The 18,352-nt window shown below is 55.7% G+C and overlaps 1 protein-coding gene and 1 long non-coding RNA gene across 4 annotated transcripts; one reads left to right on the top strand and one right to left on the bottom strand.

Annotated features, from left to right (window-relative positions):
- The first annotated feature begins 720 nt into the window (after positions 1-720).
- LOC134474352 (uncharacterized) lies at positions 721-2,530 on the top strand. Its single transcript, XR_010045188.1, has 2 exons — positions 721-859; positions 1,726-2,530. It is a non-coding gene; the product is annotated as an uncharacterized LOC134474352 (long non-coding RNA).
- Positions 2,531-3,588: 1,058 nt separating this feature from the next.
- Positions 3,589-18,161, bottom strand: Gaa (alpha glucosidase). 3 transcript variants are annotated; one of them, XM_013147136.3, is made up of 20 exons: positions 18,045-18,161; positions 14,578-15,168; positions 13,749-13,894; positions 12,725-12,890; positions 12,555-12,651; positions 12,111-12,230; positions 11,919-12,037; positions 11,705-11,836; positions 10,666-10,776; positions 9,913-10,026; positions 9,745-9,829; positions 9,119-9,236; positions 8,644-8,777; positions 6,986-7,137; positions 6,653-6,801; positions 5,763-5,904; positions 5,236-5,385; positions 4,758-4,922; positions 4,364-4,516; positions 3,589-4,072 (listed from the first exon to the last, which is right to left on the bottom strand). In XM_013147136.3, the coding sequence occupies exons 2-20, from the start codon at positions 15,121-15,123 to the stop codon at positions 4,013-4,015; spliced, it is 2,859 nt and encodes a 952-aa protein (XP_013002590.1). In that variant the 5' UTR covers positions 15,124-15,168; positions 18,045-18,161; the 3' UTR covers positions 3,589-4,012. The 3 variants fall into 3 exon arrangements, with proteins under 3 accessions (XP_013002590.1, XP_003464837.1, XP_005001486.1); XM_003464789.5 differs by having other exon boundaries at positions 14,578-15,171; positions 18,045-18,159; XM_005001429.4 differs by lacking the exons at positions 3,589-4,072; positions 4,364-4,516 and having other exon boundaries at positions 4,806-4,978; positions 14,578-15,171; positions 18,045-18,160.
- Positions 18,162-18,352: the final 191 nt, after the last annotated feature.

Below are 18,352 nucleotides of genomic sequence, written 5' to 3'. Positions count from 1 at the left end.
GATGAGTCAATTATTTTAATTTTATGAGTTTATTATATTAAGCAATAAACACTTAACAGGAAAAATATCAAAAATATAAAGTATGGAGGCTGGGGATTTAGCTCAGCGGCATAAATGCCTGCCTTGCAAGCAGGCAGTCGTGAGTTCAATCCCTGGTACCGATAAAAATGAAAAAGACAACAAAAAAAAAACTATGTAATTTTTATATTTATTGAATGTTTATAAAAAGCATCAAAATTTTCAACATTGACAATTTTTTGATGTACAAAGTCTTAAAAAAAAGGGTTTTTTTCTGTACTGAGGATCAAACTCACTTTTGCTAAGCAGGCACTTATGCTGCTGAGCTAAATCCCCAGCCCCAAAGTCTAAAAATTAACAACAGAAATAAATACCTATATGAGATGCAATAAAATACCAGCAAAACTCTACAAAAAATATACTTCAATTATCGTTGTTGTAGTCAGGGGTTGTGAGGAGAACAATTAGAATCAGGACATGAAGTTTATAATATTATTTTTTATGATGGCCACCCAGAGTTAACACAAAAAATGCAGGAAATCTATCCACAGCACCACAGCAATCCTCGGTGACACACAGGCCCCGAGTTCCTCTGATGACAAGCACAGTCAGGTACGTGCCAGGAAGCCAGTGTGAAGAGTTCATCCTGGAGACCAAGCGGCACACGTCTTCCTCTCCAGAGCCAGGGAGCAATACTCGATGTATGGACCAGAGCTTTTCCAGGAGACCTAACGGCTCAAACAGCAAGTCGTAGGAGAAGCCACAATGCCTCAACTCCTCAACATCTGCTTTCTCTTTCTCCACGTCTCTATTTATGCTGGCAACTTTCCCTGGGCAGAAGGTAGGTGGAACATCTATGCTCAGCGTCCTGCTGATTTAATTCAGCTGGCATTAAGTTGACCACCAGTTTTTAATCTATAAGGCGGTTTTCACACATGGTGACACATCTCACACACATAGATTGCTTATACTGACAGCATGCGTATTTTGCTTTCTTGGCCTTTCTGTAGGACATACTTGACATCTTAGTAGTCTTGCTATTTTGACCAGATATTCTTATATTATACAATGTGTAGTTAACAGGAGCTTTAGATATCAGTAAAATATTTAATTCTTAATAAGTAGTACACATTTAAAATATTAACATTTTCTCATCAGCTGTGTACTTACTTACAAAACCTAAGTGATGACATTGGAGATAAATATGAACTACAATGAAAATACCAATAAAACTCTATAACATAAAGAACATTTGCTTCAATTGTCATCCCAGGCAGTTCTCACACAGGACAACTGCATGTTCCACACACACGTCTTGCTTGCCCTGACATGTGCTTAGCCTTTCTTTCCTGTGTGGCAGGCCATTCTTGTCACCTCCCTTGTGTTGGAGCTTCCTGCTATATTGTGCAGTGTACACTTAGCAGGAAAATAAGATATCAAAAAGTAAAATTTCAAATATGTAATACGTGACTGGAATAGACATCAACATTTTCACATCAGCTGTCGACATGCTTACAAAACCTAAAGGTAGCACCAGAAATAAAACTTTGTGATGTACAAAGTAGATACAAAAGTCTACCACAGGAATAATCCTGGCTTCACCTATCACACTTAAGGCAGTCTTTGCACCAGAGAAATGCTTATTCCATGCCCGAGTATCACTTAACTGATAGCACGTATGTTTTGTTTTCCTGTCCCTTCCTGTAGGACACAGCTGGCACCCTCTTGGTTTGCCTGCTGTCACAGCAGGTCTGTGTGATGCTGCCCCTGCCTGCTCACCTGTCAGCTCTCCAGTGTGCGCCACAGTTTTTTAGCATAGTTCCTCGGGCAGAAGCATTTTGCTTTTCCTCTGCTATAAGTGATCTCTTATGAGCTCCAGTCCCAATCTTCTAAGAAAATTTCCGCATGGTGTTTTGCACCTGTTATTGCCTTTATAAACTATCAAACTATTTTTGCTGCACATGGTTAGGATCGAGTAAGACACAACTATGGGCCAATGGTTTGTGTTTTGAGTGACATCATAGTTGCTGTATAACTCATCAACAACGTCTACTCTGACTTTAGTTTGGCTGTGGAAAGCTCCCAGCCTCTCCCTGATCACTAACACCAAACTAGTTAAAGGACTTAAGTTTTCTGATACAGGAAACCTGAGTGGAAGAGTAAGCAAAAGTGAATGGGAGCTTTCTTAAGGAAGAAAGGAGGAGGAGAAGAAGAAGAAAAAAACTACTAGAGTCCTTCTCTGTTTGAATCCATAGCTGCAGGAAGAGAAAGGATGAGGAAAAGAAGAGAGATAAATTATGCCCCAGAGGGCACGGGGTCGGGAGCCCTAGGGAAGAAAACACCAAGAAGCCTTTGACTGGTTTTACCAGAGTTTTATATTCCTGATGTCTCTTTGTCTCCTGGTTGGCTCCCCAAGAGGAAATGTCACCAGACGGCTGGAGGGAGGTCCGCAAGGCTAAAATAAGGAATTTAACTCACCTTTCTTGTAGAATAAATTTTCAGGTTCACTGAATCCTGTCACAGAAAAGATTTTTCTGGGAAGGGTTAGCAGAAATCAAAAAGGACACACTCAAAAGAAATATATGGTGGGCCCTTGAGAGACAGGCACATTATTTCCTGGAACAAGGAATATTTATGCTTCACTGGAAGGTATCATTGACACTTGAATTAGGTAGAAATATTATAGGCAGTCAGCAAAGGCTGGGCCCTCAAAAGGGTTGTTATAACCTAAGCCCCCCTAACTATCGCGCCGAAGCCGGTGGCCCATCACAAATTGTGTTAATTGCATTAGATTGTATCAGATTGTACATTCTTCACAAAAATAGCTTTGTTTGTATCATAGCAATACCTGTAACTTGGCCTTACTGTAAATGTGTGTTTTCCTTTTCCCTCTGAGTTAATAGGCACGTGTCACCACTCCTGGCTACGCATAGCCGGGTGCAGGCAAGGTGACATGGCTGAGGGTGTGCACAATGGCAGGTGGAGCTCAGAATCCAGCCATGGGTCAGAGCCTGCTGTCAGGATAACCAGAGGACACCTGTCAGGTGTGCGTTCCCAAATCATGGCACTTCTGATGCTGTTTTCCATAGGCTTCAGTGGTAAGCGAAGGCTTGCCTCTGGCCCCAGCAATCCTGATGATGTGCTGACAGGTCCGGCTAGCTTGTGACCCAGCACAGTGGGCTTCTTTCTTCCTCCTGGAGGCTTGCCGGGAGCACCTGGGCCACAGCGCATCCTTTCCTCCCCTGGGGACGGAGCTGCAGCACTAGCCTCCGGCCCCTTCCAAAGTCCCTGTGTCCACACAGGCCTGGGACCTGCTGGACAGCTTCTGGTCTCCCAGGTACAGGGGTACTGGGAGGTGGGGTGACATGGGCACATGAGGTGATGAGGGGACTTTGGGGACAGCATGTGAGGTGAAGACGAGGCAAATGGGACCTGAAGGGTCACATGCAGACACAAGATGACACGGAGACAGAAGACGAAGGACACAGGGTGCTTCCTGGTCAGGCAGGCGGCGATACACCAGGCTGTTTGGGGCCTCCTTGGTGGCCCAGAAGAACTGGCAGGCGCTAGTTCTCAATGCCCCATTTATTGAACATAACTGCACAGGCAGCAGTCCCTCAGGTCTCTGGACAGTGCCACCAGCTCTGTCCCTTTACCGTGTTCACAGCAGTGGCAGCCAGATGGCTTCACCTTGGCGCAGGTGCAATGTCTGTGTCCTGGGTACCACTTTCCCTGGCGGCAGGGCCAGATGGCAGTGGTGGCAGCTGACACAGCTACTACACATGGTGACAGGGCAGAGCACGCCAGACTTGCCCTATGATGTCCTAACACAGTGACTGAGGGCACTGATGGTGTATGTGTGCACACAGTGGACCCTCAGACAAGGTGTCCAATGGCCATCTGTGCTCGGTGCTGCTGGCCCTGACCATCAGGAGCCACAGCTCTGCATTGCCACCCAGGTAGCACCTCCTCAGGAAGATGGGCACTGCCACCACTAGGACCAGCTGATGCGGAACTGCTCTCCCATGGACAGTGCAACAGGGACTGCCAAGATCTGGAGGAGGAAGAAGGAAACCTGAGCCCTGGATGGCTGCTCCCTGCCACAGGGGGACGTGGAGTCCACTGGCGGTGCGTGGCTGCTGCCACTGGCTACTGCTCTCTGCCACTCTCCCATGTGGTCCACAGCCCCACACTCACCCCGCTGCCACCCAGATGTGCACATGGGGAGCGCTGGGTCCAGGCATTCTCTGTACTCAATGCAAGCTGGTGGCACTGGGTCATGGTATCCCAAACACCTTCCCGCACCCACCCTGGGGACACCACCCATGCCGTTTCCCCCTCTTGCCTTGGTGTCAGGGCTGTAGGTGAAGTTGGAGACAGGGATGTTGTTGGACAGGACCTGCCGGGGGGCTTGGGCCACCCCCAGGACAGTCACCTTCCCCAGCTGCAGGTCGGCCCCCTCCCTGGTCAGGCGCTCCACCTGGTTCACGATGGTGTTCTGGCCAGACAGAGACAAAGTGAGAGTACAGAAGGAACAGATATGAAGGGGCAAGGACTCCCAGTGTTAGGGAGCCACTCTGTGTGGGCATGAAAAGACAGGGCACTTGACCCTGGGGCAACCCCAGGATGTCTGGCACAGTGCCCGCCTGGGGATGGTGGCCAGCTGGGACCCCTCCTGGCATCCCTCGCCCCTCAGCAGTTCCCTCCCCACTGGCCTCAGGGACATGCCCAGGACTCACATTTCTGGCCAGGAAGATGACCTGTGTGTAGGCCCCGCTTTCCAGCACCCCGAGGCTGTCCCCATCGTCCCAGAACAGCTCCCCATGGGCCTCGCCACTCACTGTCAAGGCCACAGCCAGGGCCATGGGCTGCTTGCGGGACTCTGTGGTTGTGAGGCCAGGGGCCTAGGAAGGAGGTGGACACGTCATGGCCTGACCCTGGTGACAGCCTCCAGGATGGGCTGCAAGAAGACAGGTGTGCAGGGAGGCCTGGGTGACATCCTGGCCAAGATTAGGGGACCTGAGTCTGTCCCCACTTCAAGCACCGCCCATCCCTCAAGCAGCTGGGCCCCTGACACAGACCTCCTAGGGGACAGGGAAGTGTGCCCTGGCCTCCCCTCACTGGCTCCCTGTATCCTCCCCCACCTGCACGCCCTCCTGAGTCCCCTGGGCCCCACTGGGCTGTCCACACCTCCACCTCGCTGTCCAGCCCAGGTACCTGCAGAGGCACAATGTACCCAGCCCGCAGGTGGACGTTGATGGTGTCCAGGGGGGCTGAAAGTGTCACCCACTGCCCTTCACTGTGGATGGCGGGGCTGGGGGATGCTGAGGGCGGAAGTGGGAGGCTGCCCAGGGCCTCTACTGGTACCTGGAGGGAGGAGTCAAGTTAGAAGGGGCCCAGGCAGCCCCCATCCTGGTCCCCAGGACATGTGTGGAAGCCTGAGAGATGCTGGGTGTGACCACAGGACATTTGTGGGACGGAGCCTGAGAGGTCTAGACTCAGGGTCAGGAAGTCAGAGGATGCCTAGGCTCAGCCTCAGCAACAGCTGAAGGGCCCTGGGGAGCTCCTCACACTGCCTCAATTTCCTCTTGTAGAAAATGTGGTTACTGCCAGGAACTGAGAGGTCGATGTGGGGGGACCAGAAGCTGCCAGGAGTCATGAGCAGGTGCACCTCTCGCAAGTGAGTCACCGAGCCGGGTCAGCAGGACAGCACCCCTTCCAGGTTTTAGGGTCCCCTGACTCACCATCTGCAGGTCATACCACGTGCCCAAGGGAAAGTAGCCAGTGACTTGGGTCTTCCCGGGCTCGAGCACTGGGGTGATGAGCAAAGCCTCCCCCCACAAGAGCTGGCGGTCCACAGTCCAGGTGCTGGGGTCCTGGGGGAACCTTCAAAGAGGGGAGTGGGCATGTGGGCTGGGGCTAATGGCTCGTCTGTGGTACTGGCCTTGCAGGGAGCTGGAATTCCCATCTCTGTGGAGCCAGGAACCACTTTATCAATGCCTTCTAACCTGTTCACCATTACATTCTGTTTTAAACAGTCTGAATTTTTTCCTAGCCAGAGATTACATTTTTGCATTTCTGCTCAGTGAAACCGTCCTTTTCTTTTTGAATTATGCCTCCTTCCTCTTGCTCCAATGCTCAGGAAGCTGTCCACTCCAGAGCATGGATAAGCGGTCAATGATCACCGATGGTGTTTTCTACAGCTTACTGTTGACACCTAACCGTTTAATTCCTCTGGAACTTGGTTTGAGGAGAAGGCACCATGGCATCTATGGAGAGCTAACAAGTCTGAGACTCGGTCTTCTACCCAAGGACCATAGTCAGTCCTCTGTGGGGTCACCCCCTGAGCTTCCTGCCATTCTCCCTTAGCTCCACAGGATCCCACAGGACTGTCCTATCCCTGCCTCGCCATGGAGGCGGGTGGGTTGGTACCCAGTGTTCCTGATCCCGCTGTCCACATCGTGGATGCCCCAGCCCTGAGCTGTGATCCAGTGAGGCTGGGGCCACCTTGGCCTTATTCAGCTGCAATCTGCTCGAGTATCAGGAAAACAACCCGCAGTAGGGCAAGGTGCCCTGGCCAGCTCCCGCACCCCTGGGTGCCTCTGGGGCATCATTTCCTGATTAGGTCACTCACTCCAGGAAGAGGGGTCGGGCGACCGTCTGGCCCCTGGCGTGGGCGCCGTGGAACAGCGTGTAGAGATAGGGCAGCAGTGCGTAGCGCAGGGCGAAGGCCTTCCTCATGGCCTGCTGCGCGGGCTCGCTGAACCTGTATGGTTCCTGGGGCTGTGCGGCCAGAGGGGAAAGGGGGCACCTGAGGTCCTGGTCCCATACAGTGGGTGCCTTGGTTGCTCCTTGGTCACCCAGTAGGGAGGACAATAGGGTGGGGCTTCTAGGGCAGGGCCAGGTCTCAGGCTGGGGGGCTCCCTTTGGCCCCAGGTTCTTCCCTGCTCCCCACTGCCCACCACACCTGGCTGTGCAGGTCATTGTGGTTTCGCATGAAGGGGTAGAAGGCTCCTAGCTGGGTCCAGCGCACACACAGCTCCTCTGAGGTGTTGCCCAGGAAGCCGCAGATGTCTGCCCCGACCAGGGGCACCCCCAGCAGGTTAAACTGCAGGACTTCTGTGAGGACAGAGGGGACTGGCTTCAGGCTGTTGCAGCAGACAGTTCAGTCCAGGAAACTGGACAGAGGCTTGCAGAGCTGCTGGGGGTGTGGCTCCTTCTGACTAGTCAGGACCACGCTAACCCATCTGCTGCTCGACCAGCAACGATATCCTGCCATGGGGGCTGCTTCCTGACAGTGGGGGCAGGCAAAGCAAGCTAGACCCCATTTTTGAACTGTGTCACCCAAAACATCAAGTCCCTAACCCAGTACATGACAGGGTGGCCTTCTTAGAAACAGGGTGTTTGCAGATGTAACAGTGGAGATGAGGTCCTTCAGGTTGGCACCGATCCAACAACTGATGTCCTTAGAACAGGAAATTGCTACGTGGAGATAGACATATAGGGACCCTCCAGGTAATGGCAGAGGCTAAGCTTGGAGCCAGGACGACAGAGGGACCATGGCCACCACCAGAAGCAAGGAAGGGCTCCAGGGCTGGCAGAAGGAGTGAGCATGACCTGCTCACACCTTATCTCAGACTGAGATCTCCATACAGCAGAGATAGGTCTGGCTGTTTTAAGTCTCAGCGTGTGGTTCATTATGGGGACCAAAGGAATCCAGAAGGGACAGTGAGTTGCCTGGCTACAAAGGTGTGGGCAGGTTCAAGGTTCTTGCCCAGAGTGGTGCTCCCCCTACTGCATCTGGGCTCAGTCTTCTCGGGGTGTCCTTAGGAATAAGGAGCCAGTGGCAGGACAGGGTTCAGCCTGGGGCTCTGGGGAGTTGCAACTGATCTGGAGAACTGTGTGGCCTTTGCTCAGCAGCACTCAGTGCCAAGTGGGAGCTAAAAGCAAAGACCTGGGAAGCTGTCCTTGTCTGCCACACCTGCCCCAGCGCGAGAACTGGCTGGGGCAGAGCAGCCAGCACCTTCTAAACGGGGGCTCACTTTTCCTGAGAGCTCAGCAAGGCTGAACCCCCACAGTCCTTAGATCTGCAGAGACCACCCAGGAGCAAGGTTTCTAATGTTGAGAACATTCCTGAGGCCACCAGGCTCTTGGCACAGCTCTTCTATGTTTCCCATGGTGTTCCAGGCACCCTTCATTCCCTAACTTGTTTTATAGGGGTCTGGGCCATTTTCTGGGTTTAATGAGTCAACCACATTAAAGCCCTAGGAACAGAAATCAAATTCCTCTTTGCAGGATGGTGCTGGGCATGAGGTGGCTAGGGCAGGGGGCATCTTGCGGGCAGAGCTCACCCACTTTCCTGCAGCCCAGGATATGGTTACCAGAAAGGCAACTAGGAAAGGAAAGGTCGGTGGCTTTTTGGGCAGTGGCTGGAGTGGTCTAGAGACACAGCCACCAGAAGAGAGGTGCTGAAGATGAGCTGTCCACACAGGTCAGCTTTGCACAGCTTTGCATAGGACTTGGTAGTGGCCCCCAAGCCACCACCGAAACATTTGAACCACAAGGATCCCAGAACCCAGCTCAGGCAGAGACCCCTTGGAGGGGTCTCCTGCCAGGGGCTCTCACCAGCCACAGAGTAGGACAGCTGCTCCCAGTTGCTCCACACATCTCCCGTCCAGTGTCCGGCATATTGGCCGTGGCCAGCAAAGGTTGAGCGGGAGATCACAAAGGGGCGTGTTCCCCGAACCTTCACCAGGGCCCTGGGTGGGAGAGGGACACACAGACAACTAGAGTGGGGCTCACCTGGAAACCTCTCATGCCAGCTAGAGCAGAGCTGAGAGAAGGAGCTGACAGATGGAGGCTGGTGCGGGGCATTAGCCCTGCCCCGGCCACCCTGACTTTTAAGGTGAGCCACTCTGCTCCAGCCTCGAAGCTGTCACAGGGTTCTTGTTGGCACAGACCTCCCTGTCTAGCCATATCAAGGGTGGGCTGGCATGAAAGGCTCCAGGCTGGGCTGTGGGGCAGGAACACACAGGCCCCAGGTGGCTCTGGGTGGTAGGGTGGCCCGGACCCACTGCCTTCCACGCCCACTAGGCCTCACCTGCTGGAGGCAATGGCTTCAGTTAGGCCGTACAGGTTGTGCAGGTTGTAGTGTGTGGACAGGAACTGGTGGCTGGAGGCACAGATGGTGGCCGCCTGCAGGGACCCGTCGACCACCCCTGGGAGAAAGGGGGCTGGTTCCCATGGACTTCGCCTGGGGTGGGGCGCATGGCACCTTCTTGTCCCCCTTGTTCTGGGGGCCGCAGTGCAGGGTGCTACATAGGCATGGTGCCCTAAAACCTCCCTGTGTCTCCTGTAGGGCGTGGAGCTCGCCCTGCTCACAGCAGTGGCCCTCAGAGCCCAGATATGACCATTTGCAGTCTCCACTCTCAAAGACAGAATGAGATGTATACTGAACACTGGGCTTTGCAGGCCCACCCCCTGCACATCTCACGTCAAATGTCCCCTCCCCTGAAGCCCTGGCTGCATGTTACCATGCCTGTCCTAGGCTGTGTCACGTCACCTGGACCACATTCCTGCCTGGGGTTCCCATCCCTCCCCTTCAGGTGACTACTTGCCATCGCTTCTTAGAAATAAGAGCTTCAAGTCTCAATCAAGAGAAGATAGATCCCAGATGTGAGCTGTTAATCCCCAGTGGCTCCCCGGGGCTGGCAGGTGGGGGCTCACCAGGCACATAGGGTGGGTTTTCCAGCTCGTTGTCTGGGCAGCCATGCTCAGAGCCCTTCACGAAGTTGGCTGGTTCATTCATGTCCTGCAAGAGAAGCAGCCCAGGGTGCAGAGGGCAGGGCTGGTGCCCACAGGTGGTGGGGGGACGGGGAGGCGGGGCACACTTACAATCCACATGCCGTCGAAGGGCACCTGGGCATGGAACTCGGACACCATATCCTGCCACCAGTCAAGGGCCTCGGGGTTGGTGAAGTCCGGGAAGGCAGTGGGTCCGGGCCACACCTGGACAGTCAGAGGCCAGAGAGGGAGACTTGGCTCCAGCCCGAGTCTGCCCTAGGGCCCTGTGAAGTCTCAGCCTCCAGCAGGGCTGAAGCCTCACTGCTGGTCAAGGTCTAAACGGGCAAACCAGAGACTCAGGCCCAGGGGTCGTGAGCAGGTCTCTCCCAATGCAGGGACCTGAGGAGCCTACCTGGGAGAGCCCCAGGCCACTCCAACACATCCATGCAGACAGACCGAGGAACTGGGGTGTGGGAGAAGCACGGTGGGGACAGCCTGCTGCTGTATGACCCACACCCGAAGGCTCCCACATCTGCGGAGGTGGGGGATTGCCTGGCTCCTCTCTGAAGAGGGATCCCCCTTCCTGTTAGCTTGGGTGACTCTCCTGAGCTCCCCATGTGATGGCTGGGGAGCTCGCAGGAGGACCCCAAGAGCTCAGTATGCAGAGGTCACGCCTGAGCATGAAGTTTGGGGCTCCCTGCTGGAAGAATTTCAGGATGTTCCTCACCATCAACCCCTGCTGCCAGCAACTCGGCCTCATCCCACCCACTGTGTCTCACTGGACATGGCATCTCTGAAATCCTGTGTCCTGAACAGCCACTCTGTTCCCATGCATGGGTCAGATGCTCCAGGTCCCCACCCTACCTTTCCGATTAGTGGCTGCCCAGTCTCATTGGTGATGAAAACTCCCCTCCGCACACCCTCGTCATAGGGTCTGTAAGTGCCAGCAGGGCCTGAGCTGCTGATGGCAGGATCCTGGGGATGACAGAAGCCAGTCAGGATGACAGAGATGTGACCCAAATTCCTGACACCAGTCTCTGGGGAAATGGGAACTGGTCAAGACCAGGACGGAGCTGGACTTGGTGGAGCATGCCCATGGGTGCACCCGCAGCGGCTGCTGCAGGGTGTGGTTGGTAAGGGTGTGGCTGGTGAGCGGGCCTAGACGTGGGTTTCTTCTTTCCTCTAAACTCTTTAGGATTCTACAGGGACTTCTTCTATGGTTTTGTTTCTCCCAAAAAGTGAAAAGGTCTCCCTTTGGCCTCTTTGCTGAATGCCCTCAGGGGGGACTGATGACAGATATGGGTACGGACCACTCAGTCTAAACCTCTCAGCAAACCAATGTGCTCTTCTGAGGGGCCTCCATGATGGTGGCTGTTTGATCTTTTCAGCTTCCAATTCTTGCCTCCTTTGGGTAGAACCAGGCGTAAGATTCAGGCTAGACCAGCCCTGAATTATGTTCCTTCTTCTGTAGGGACAGGCCCAGGGCAGGCTGGCCTTTGCGCTTTGACATCCAGTCCTGCCCTTGGTCACCTTCTTCCCATGCAGACATCTGTCTGGAGGGATGAGCAGGGCAGGAGAGACACCTGCTGTTCCTAGTCAGCTCCCTCAGCCTTTCCCAGTAGGGTGACAGCGGCTCACTGTACCCCCTGCCTTTGGCTTTAAGACAATTTAAGTAACACCAAAACCACAGAATCCAAAGTATGAACCAGGTGTCTGCAGAGACCGTCAAGGTGAAGGTTCCTGGACAGCAGACAAGGTCCACAACCTCTCTGACATTCCCTCAACATCAGGCAAGAGCAAGAGCCTCGGCACTCCAGACCCACACAGAGCCCTGAAGGGGAAGGAGGGGAGGGGAGGGAAGGGAAGGGGAGGGGGGGCAGGGAGGGAAGGGACAGGCACTCACCACAATCATCACATACCGCCGGCCGCCCTGGTGGAGCTCATGCACAGTGGCCGGGAAGTCTGCAAAGCCATCCCTGTTGAAAGTGAAGTCCCTCCGTGCGTCCATGTAGTCCAGGTCGTTCCACTGCACGTCCTGGAGTGCAGCATAAGGGCTACTGCTGGCATCTGGGAACTGCACTTCCCTGCTTCTGGCCGCCCGTTCCGCCTTCACTTACCAGAGGGAAGTGGGCCCTGGTCATGTTCTCCACCACCTGGCGGAGGACAGCAGTGGAGGAGTAGCCCCAGCGGCAGAGGTGAAAGCCCAGGGCCCAGTACGGCGGCATGAAGGGGTACCCTGCAGGCCAACAGTACCGTTGAGTGGGGGCAGGAGGGGAAGGGGCAGGGTGGGCATGGGGAGCAGGCCCTACCCACGACTTCCAGGTACTGCTGCACCACGTTTTTGGGCTGTGGTCCCAGGAAGACATACACGTCCAGGATTCCACCTGTTGACCTCCAGCTGAGGGCTGGGCTGGGTTGCAGGACCACATCTGGGGGAAACCGCCTGGGCTCAGTGATAGATACCCCAGCTGTGAGCCTCAGCTCCCCACAGATGGCTGGAATCCACTGGAGTGTGGCTCTACACGGGGACCCGGGCACAGCCTGGCAGGTGGGGGCTACCTCACCTGCACGCACGTCAGCAAGGCTGGAAGGGCAGTGAGCACTGGATGCGGGGACCTGCCCAGCACCCCACCATGGGCATTGAAGGCCTTGGCCACTCAGCTCCATCACCAGACAAGAGGCCTCAGCTGATTCCCAGCTCCGAGGCAGGCCAAGGGCAGAGAAGGTGCTGAAAGGCCGGCCTAGGGACTCACCCATAGCATTGCTGTTCAGCAGGAAGACCCCATGGGCCAAGCCGCCGTCCTCCAGGGCCAGATAGAAAGGGTGTGAGCCATAGAGGTTGGTGCCAGGCTGGACGGGCAGAGGCAGCACGTTAGCCCCAGGACCCCAGACCCCATGTTCCCACCCAGTCACCCCTCCTTACTGAGGGGGCCAAGTCCCGGTTCCAGAGCGTGACCCTGGTCCATTCAGTTTTGAGCATCAGGGGGCTGAGGTGCTCGGCAAGGCCAGTGATGTATTGGGAGGGCAGGGAGGTGGACAGCTGCAGAAACTGGTCGGCGAAGATCAGGGGTGCCACAGTGGTGTTCAGCCTGTGGGGAGACCAGGCTCCCTGGGACCCATACCCAGGACAGCCCCTCCAGCAGGTAGGCGGAGGGGGCCTGGGCAAGGGCCATGTTCAGAGCGGGCAACAGCAGTACAAACACACACACAGTCACACGAGGGCACGCGGGCACTAGAGTGACACAAGGCACAGATAGCGACCAACAGCAGAAACTACAGACACCTGGCTCCACCACTGCATGCCAGTGATGCCCCACACCTCTGTGCCTTAGTTTCCCCAACAGCACCACTGTCTTCTGAGTTGCTTAGGGAGCTTAAATGAGTTAATTAGTTCTGGTATGTGCCAAGTGACAAGTATTCGACAAATCAATAAAAAAAAGATGAGCAAGAACACGCCACCAGGGGCGAGGGGAGCCACCCAGGGCTGACCAGGGCTCTCCTCAGCTCTTCTGGTGCTTGAGCGAATCACTCTTATGTGGTGGATTATGCTGGGCACCGTGGGGTGCTGGGGAGCACCCCCAACTAAGTGCCAGAGGCAACCCTGATGCAGCAAAGAGACTCTGCAGACAACCCAGGGAATTGGCCCTCACTGGGGAGCCCCGGGCTAGGTGGCAGGGAGGGCTTTTGGGCAGAGGGGTCTCTAAGTCCCATGGGGCACTGTGTCAAGCTCTGGAGAGCATGCTGGGTGGGCCTCCACAGGCGCAGGCTCTGGTGTTCCAGGAGTGGCCAGGCGTCTCAACAAGGAAGAGCTCATGTGGGCTGTTAGGAGGGTCCACAGCAGACCACAGCTGGAGCACAGTGCTGTCATTCCAAGGGGCTACGGGCCTGGGGGCCTCCCCGACACTGCCCACACAGGGTGCGGTACAAGGCCCAGGGGCAGGACTCACAGCACCCGGCCATCCAGCTTCCTGAGCACAACCACCCCAAAAGGGTCCTCGGAGAACTCCACGCTGTACAGTGGGGACAGCGCCCGGCTGCGTGCTTTCGGGGTTTCCAGGGGCACCTCGTAGCGCTTGTTGGCAGGATCTTTGATCTAGAAGAGACAGTGGTGTTCAAGGCCCTTGGGGGTTTCTGTCCTCTTCCCCCACTGTCGCTCGCTTTCCATAGGAATCATGGCTCATAGGAGGAGTTCAGGTCCCGGCAAGGCCAGGCACTGCGTGTGCACAGGTACCTGGTTCAACCTCTCTGGCCCTCACTCTCCTTGTGAGAAGGGAATCATGGGTTATCAGGTCAAATGCAGGACCCCCAGGAAACCCGAACTTGAGATGAACTGCTAATATTGTTTTAGATCTAAATATGGCGCAAACAACACATGGGACACCCTCACACTGAAACATAAAGTCCTCTGCAGGGCAGGGGATGGGGGAGCAGCAGGGAACACGGCAGATGGAAGTCGCTACAACGGCAGGTGGTCACTGGCTGGTGTCCCTCTGCTGGGACCAGGCCCGTGCTGACTCCTCCCTAGGGGAGGCCGAGATGTCACCCCCTGGAGGATGTGTGAGCCCATCTGTGTCCTGCACCCTGCCTTCTGGAGTACCAGTCACTGTTCCTAAGGGGCCACTCTGCTCACAAGCCAGCTCCCAGCACACAGTAGGGCCACAGGCACACCTGCAGGACTGTCCACATGTGCTCTCTGTCCTCCTGCCCTGCTGGCACAAGAGTCTGTCTGTGTGCCTCGACCACTGCCGGGTCCCACCCCTTCCCTGCCGCACCCACCGTGAAGTGGAGGCGGTCCTCTGTCTCCATCAACACGTCCAGCCGTAAGGTCAGAATGTCCTTGGGGAAGAAGGTGGGGGTAACCCGGGTCAGGGTGGCTGTGTAGCCCATTTCTGTGGAGCTGAGATTCTGTAGTCGGTAGCTTGGATAGCTGGGGGGGAAGAAACACCAGGGCTGCCCTGTCAGGTGGCCCCTTGGGCCCTGCGCTGCTGGGACATAGCAGCAGCCTCGGGCCTCACACTGCTCCTGGGTGACAGCCTTGTCGGGGGCGCAGTCAAAGCGGCTGTTAGGAGGGATGTTGCACTGTGCTGGTGCTGCTCCAGGCTGGCCAGGGTGTTCCCAGGTGTGCCAGGGCGCTGGCCCACCAGCTCCTGGCTGGTGATCTTGGGCAGTCTCTTCCAGCCCTTGGAGGAAGTCTTGCAGCTCTCGGGGGACCACTGGGAAGTCACAAAGCAGGATGTGCCCCAAGAGAGCAATGATGGCCAAAGAGATGAGTGTGCAGACTCCCACCAGCAGCCGGGAACGGAGTGGCCACAGCACAGCCATAGTGGAAGTCTGCCTGTCTGGGACAATGCAGCAGCTCCCGGAGGCCTGCTGAGAGAGGAGAACAGCTGAGCAGGGTCGGCCAGATGCCGCAGGTGGATTCCACCAAAGTGACTGGACCAGTGGCCAGCGGTGCCCAGGGGACAGAGAGGCCAGCCAGGGGTCCTCCTCCCAGGAATGGACAAGGAAAGCTACTGGCCAAGGCCAGACAGAGGAGCAGACAAAGGGTGCTGCCGACGTGGGTGCTACAGGGAACATGTACTGCAGACAGGGCGGTGTGAACTTGAGGTGTTACAGGGGACCCATGCTGCAGAAATGGGGTGCTGCAGAGATGGGGCGCCAGAGCATGGTGCAGAGTGACACATGAGGAAAGGCAAAGGGAAGAGACAGACATGTCCCAAAAAGGGGCCTGTGGGACAGCACTTGCTAAGTCTTCTAAAAAGTCACGAACAATATGCATTTAAAAAGTATGAGAGTGGTGGTATCATAGCTCAGCGGCAGGGTGAATGCACAGTATGCGTCGGGTCCTGGATTCAAGCTCTAGAACCACCAAAAACACTAAAAATAAAAAGTCCAGGAAGAGCAGGGCACTGTGGCTCCTGCTGTAATCCCAGCACTCAGGAGGCTGTGGCAGGAATCACTGCAAATTGGAGGCTAACCTGGGGGTACATAATGAGACCCTGTTTCAAAAAAGAAACAAAAAAATGGACAGGAAGAGCTCAGTGGGACAGGTGAGGTGAAGTGAGCAAGTCCAACAGTATGCGACACGAGCCCCACCACTCTAGGAAGAAGTGGCCCGGGAGGCTGAATGTCAGTGGAGAGAGGTCCGCAGAAGGCTGCCCTTGGGGCCCCGCCTCTTCGTTCCTTTCCTGCCTCAGAGCACAGGAAGAAATCTTGGGCACTGCCAAAGGCCACACCCTAGGGATGGCCACACTGCAAGGGCCTGACCCCTGATGGTTTTGCAGCCAGGAGCCGTAGGGACCTCCTGCAGTACATGGGGAGAGGCGTGCTTGGGGACACATTGCATCTGGAGCTGCACGGGAAAGACAGTGAGAACACAAGGCTAAGAGTCTGGCGGTGAGATGAAAAAGAGACTGCTTGGTTCTATCCGAAAACTGCATTTTCCAAACCCTGCACGAGGAACCTGGCCCAGCCCCTCCAGGAGTAGGAGGCACCAACAACACGGGATAAAAGTTTTCTACAGGAGTCTTTTTATCCCATTGAAAGAGAGTGGGGCTGGGCCAAGAAGGCTGGGAGAGCCAGGACCCCATGGGAAGGGGAAATAAGAGGTCAAGTCAGTGTCCCAGCAGTAAGGCCATGGTAGTGCCGCAGTGGCCATCAAGGTGGGGTCTTCCATGAGCAGCCCAGGAACAAAAGCAGGGATAGATTTCAGTGTGTGGCGACTGGGTCCCTCAACAGCATGGCTCTGTGACCTTCTTAACTGCTGGTAAACGTACACATTGGGGGAAAAGTCACACACCAGCAGGGGCAACACACAGGGCTGGCCATGTCATAGAAGGGCTGGCCAGCAGCAGTGCTCAGGGGACACCAAAGACCATTCGTGAACCGCAGCTCTCTGGGCTGAGTGTGAAGTTTTTCCCCCATAGCATCTGTAACATCAACTTGTGGGATGTTTTTCTTCCACCAACCAATTCTGCAGCTTTCCAGACACCAGCTGGCTGTCGCACAATCCGATTCAACTGTGACACTGACTACCAGAGTTAGCATGGACCCCGTGGTTAAAGGCTCGACCCCACAAGACCATGCCACACAAGCAGCCAGATGCAAGTCCCAGGGCTTCTGCAGTACTTCTGCTCAACTTGGGGTTCCCCTGACCCCTGTCCAGGCTCCATAATTCACTAGAACAGCTCACACTCAGTACTCTGGAAGGCACTTTACTTACATTTAATGTTTGTTTTTGTTTCCTTTTTAAAACAAATACAACTCAGGAACAGCCATGAGGTTGCGTGTAGGTGGGCAGAGCTTCACTTATTGCTCCTCTGGTTTTTTGGGGGAGGGTGGGTGGGAGGTCTATTAAGTAGGCATTGCTTAATTATTGGCCTTTGGTGATGGACTGGCGCTTTAGTCCTTTCTTGGTGGGCGAGTGAGCAGTCTAAACAAGTCTTGGATTTTCTTGTCCCTCTCCCAAGCTATCTAGTGGTCACCAGCTACCTCATTAGCACTCCAAAGACATCGCTCAGGAGTTTCCAAGGGTTTGGGGAGCTGTGTGCCAGGCAGTAAGCTCAGAGACCAAACAGTCGCTCTGTCCTATGCTACAGAGTCCGCTTCCTGCAGACACTAGTGGTACCTCACAGTTGATTCAGACTCTAGGGAACTCAAGACTCTGGGTACAGTGCAGGAGTTCACAGTCGGAGTCCCTCATCCCGGCAGGGTCTGCAACGTTCGGGGAGCAGGAAGGCGGCTCTGGGCACAGCCTCGCCAGAGCAGTGCGCTCCCCAAGGGGAAGAGCCCTGGAAATGGGGAGCGAATGGGGGACCCCAGTCCTGGGGGAAGGCTCTCAGTTTTGCTCAGCGCCCCGTTCAGAGATAAACGGGGAAAGCTTAAAACAGTCAAATCCGCGTTCTGGGGAGCGGCTGGACCCGCAGTCCTCCCCGGGGCAGGAGGTGTTCAAACGCCAGCTTTCTGGTTTCTCAGCCTCCAGGTGCCTCAGTTTCTCCCGTGAGACACAACACAAACAGAGCCTTCCTCGTGAGCACCGCGGAGATGGGCAAGAGTCCGGGTACTGCCTGCCGTCAGGTGCCCGAGGTCACTGTCCCCCGCCGTTCCGCTCAATCTCCCAATTAGGAAGCCGCAGAGAGCTGCACGCCGCCAGCCCAGCCCAGCCCAGCCCAGCCCAGTTCACCAGGGGCGGCCCGGGCCCGCCCAGGCCCCTCTGCCTGCTCCCGGTGCTGCCCGCCACTCACCCGTGTGCGACCCGCCGCTCTCCCGCGCCCCGCCGCTGCGCTGACCCCCGCAGGGCGCCTGCGGTCACGAGGCCGGAGGGCGTGGCCGGTCGCTGTGTCACGTGCACCCCCCACGTCGCGCAGGCGCCCGAGGGAGGCCCGCAGCCCCCAGCTGCGCCCTCTCGTGGTGGTGCGCGTCCCGCTGCGGCTGCAGTTCCTTGGGGACAGAGGTGGACGCTACACTTAGGGGCACAGCTCGGGTCGCATTACCGCGGGCAGTGGGACCCCGCTAAGCCCGCCAAGCCGGGGCGCGGGTTCCGCACCTGCAG

This window comes from Cavia porcellus, unplaced genomic scaffold (assembly GCF_034190915.1).
Source record: "Cavia porcellus strain 051 isolate PalLab524CR breed Dunkin Hartley unplaced genomic scaffold, mCavPor4.1 scaffold_32, whole genome shotgun sequence".
NCBI classification, from domain to species: Eukaryota; Metazoa; Chordata; class Mammalia; order Rodentia; family Caviidae; genus Cavia; species Cavia porcellus.
The sequence above is the reverse complement of the archived record's forward strand: the minus strand, read 5'-3'. Positions and strand labels throughout refer to the sequence as shown.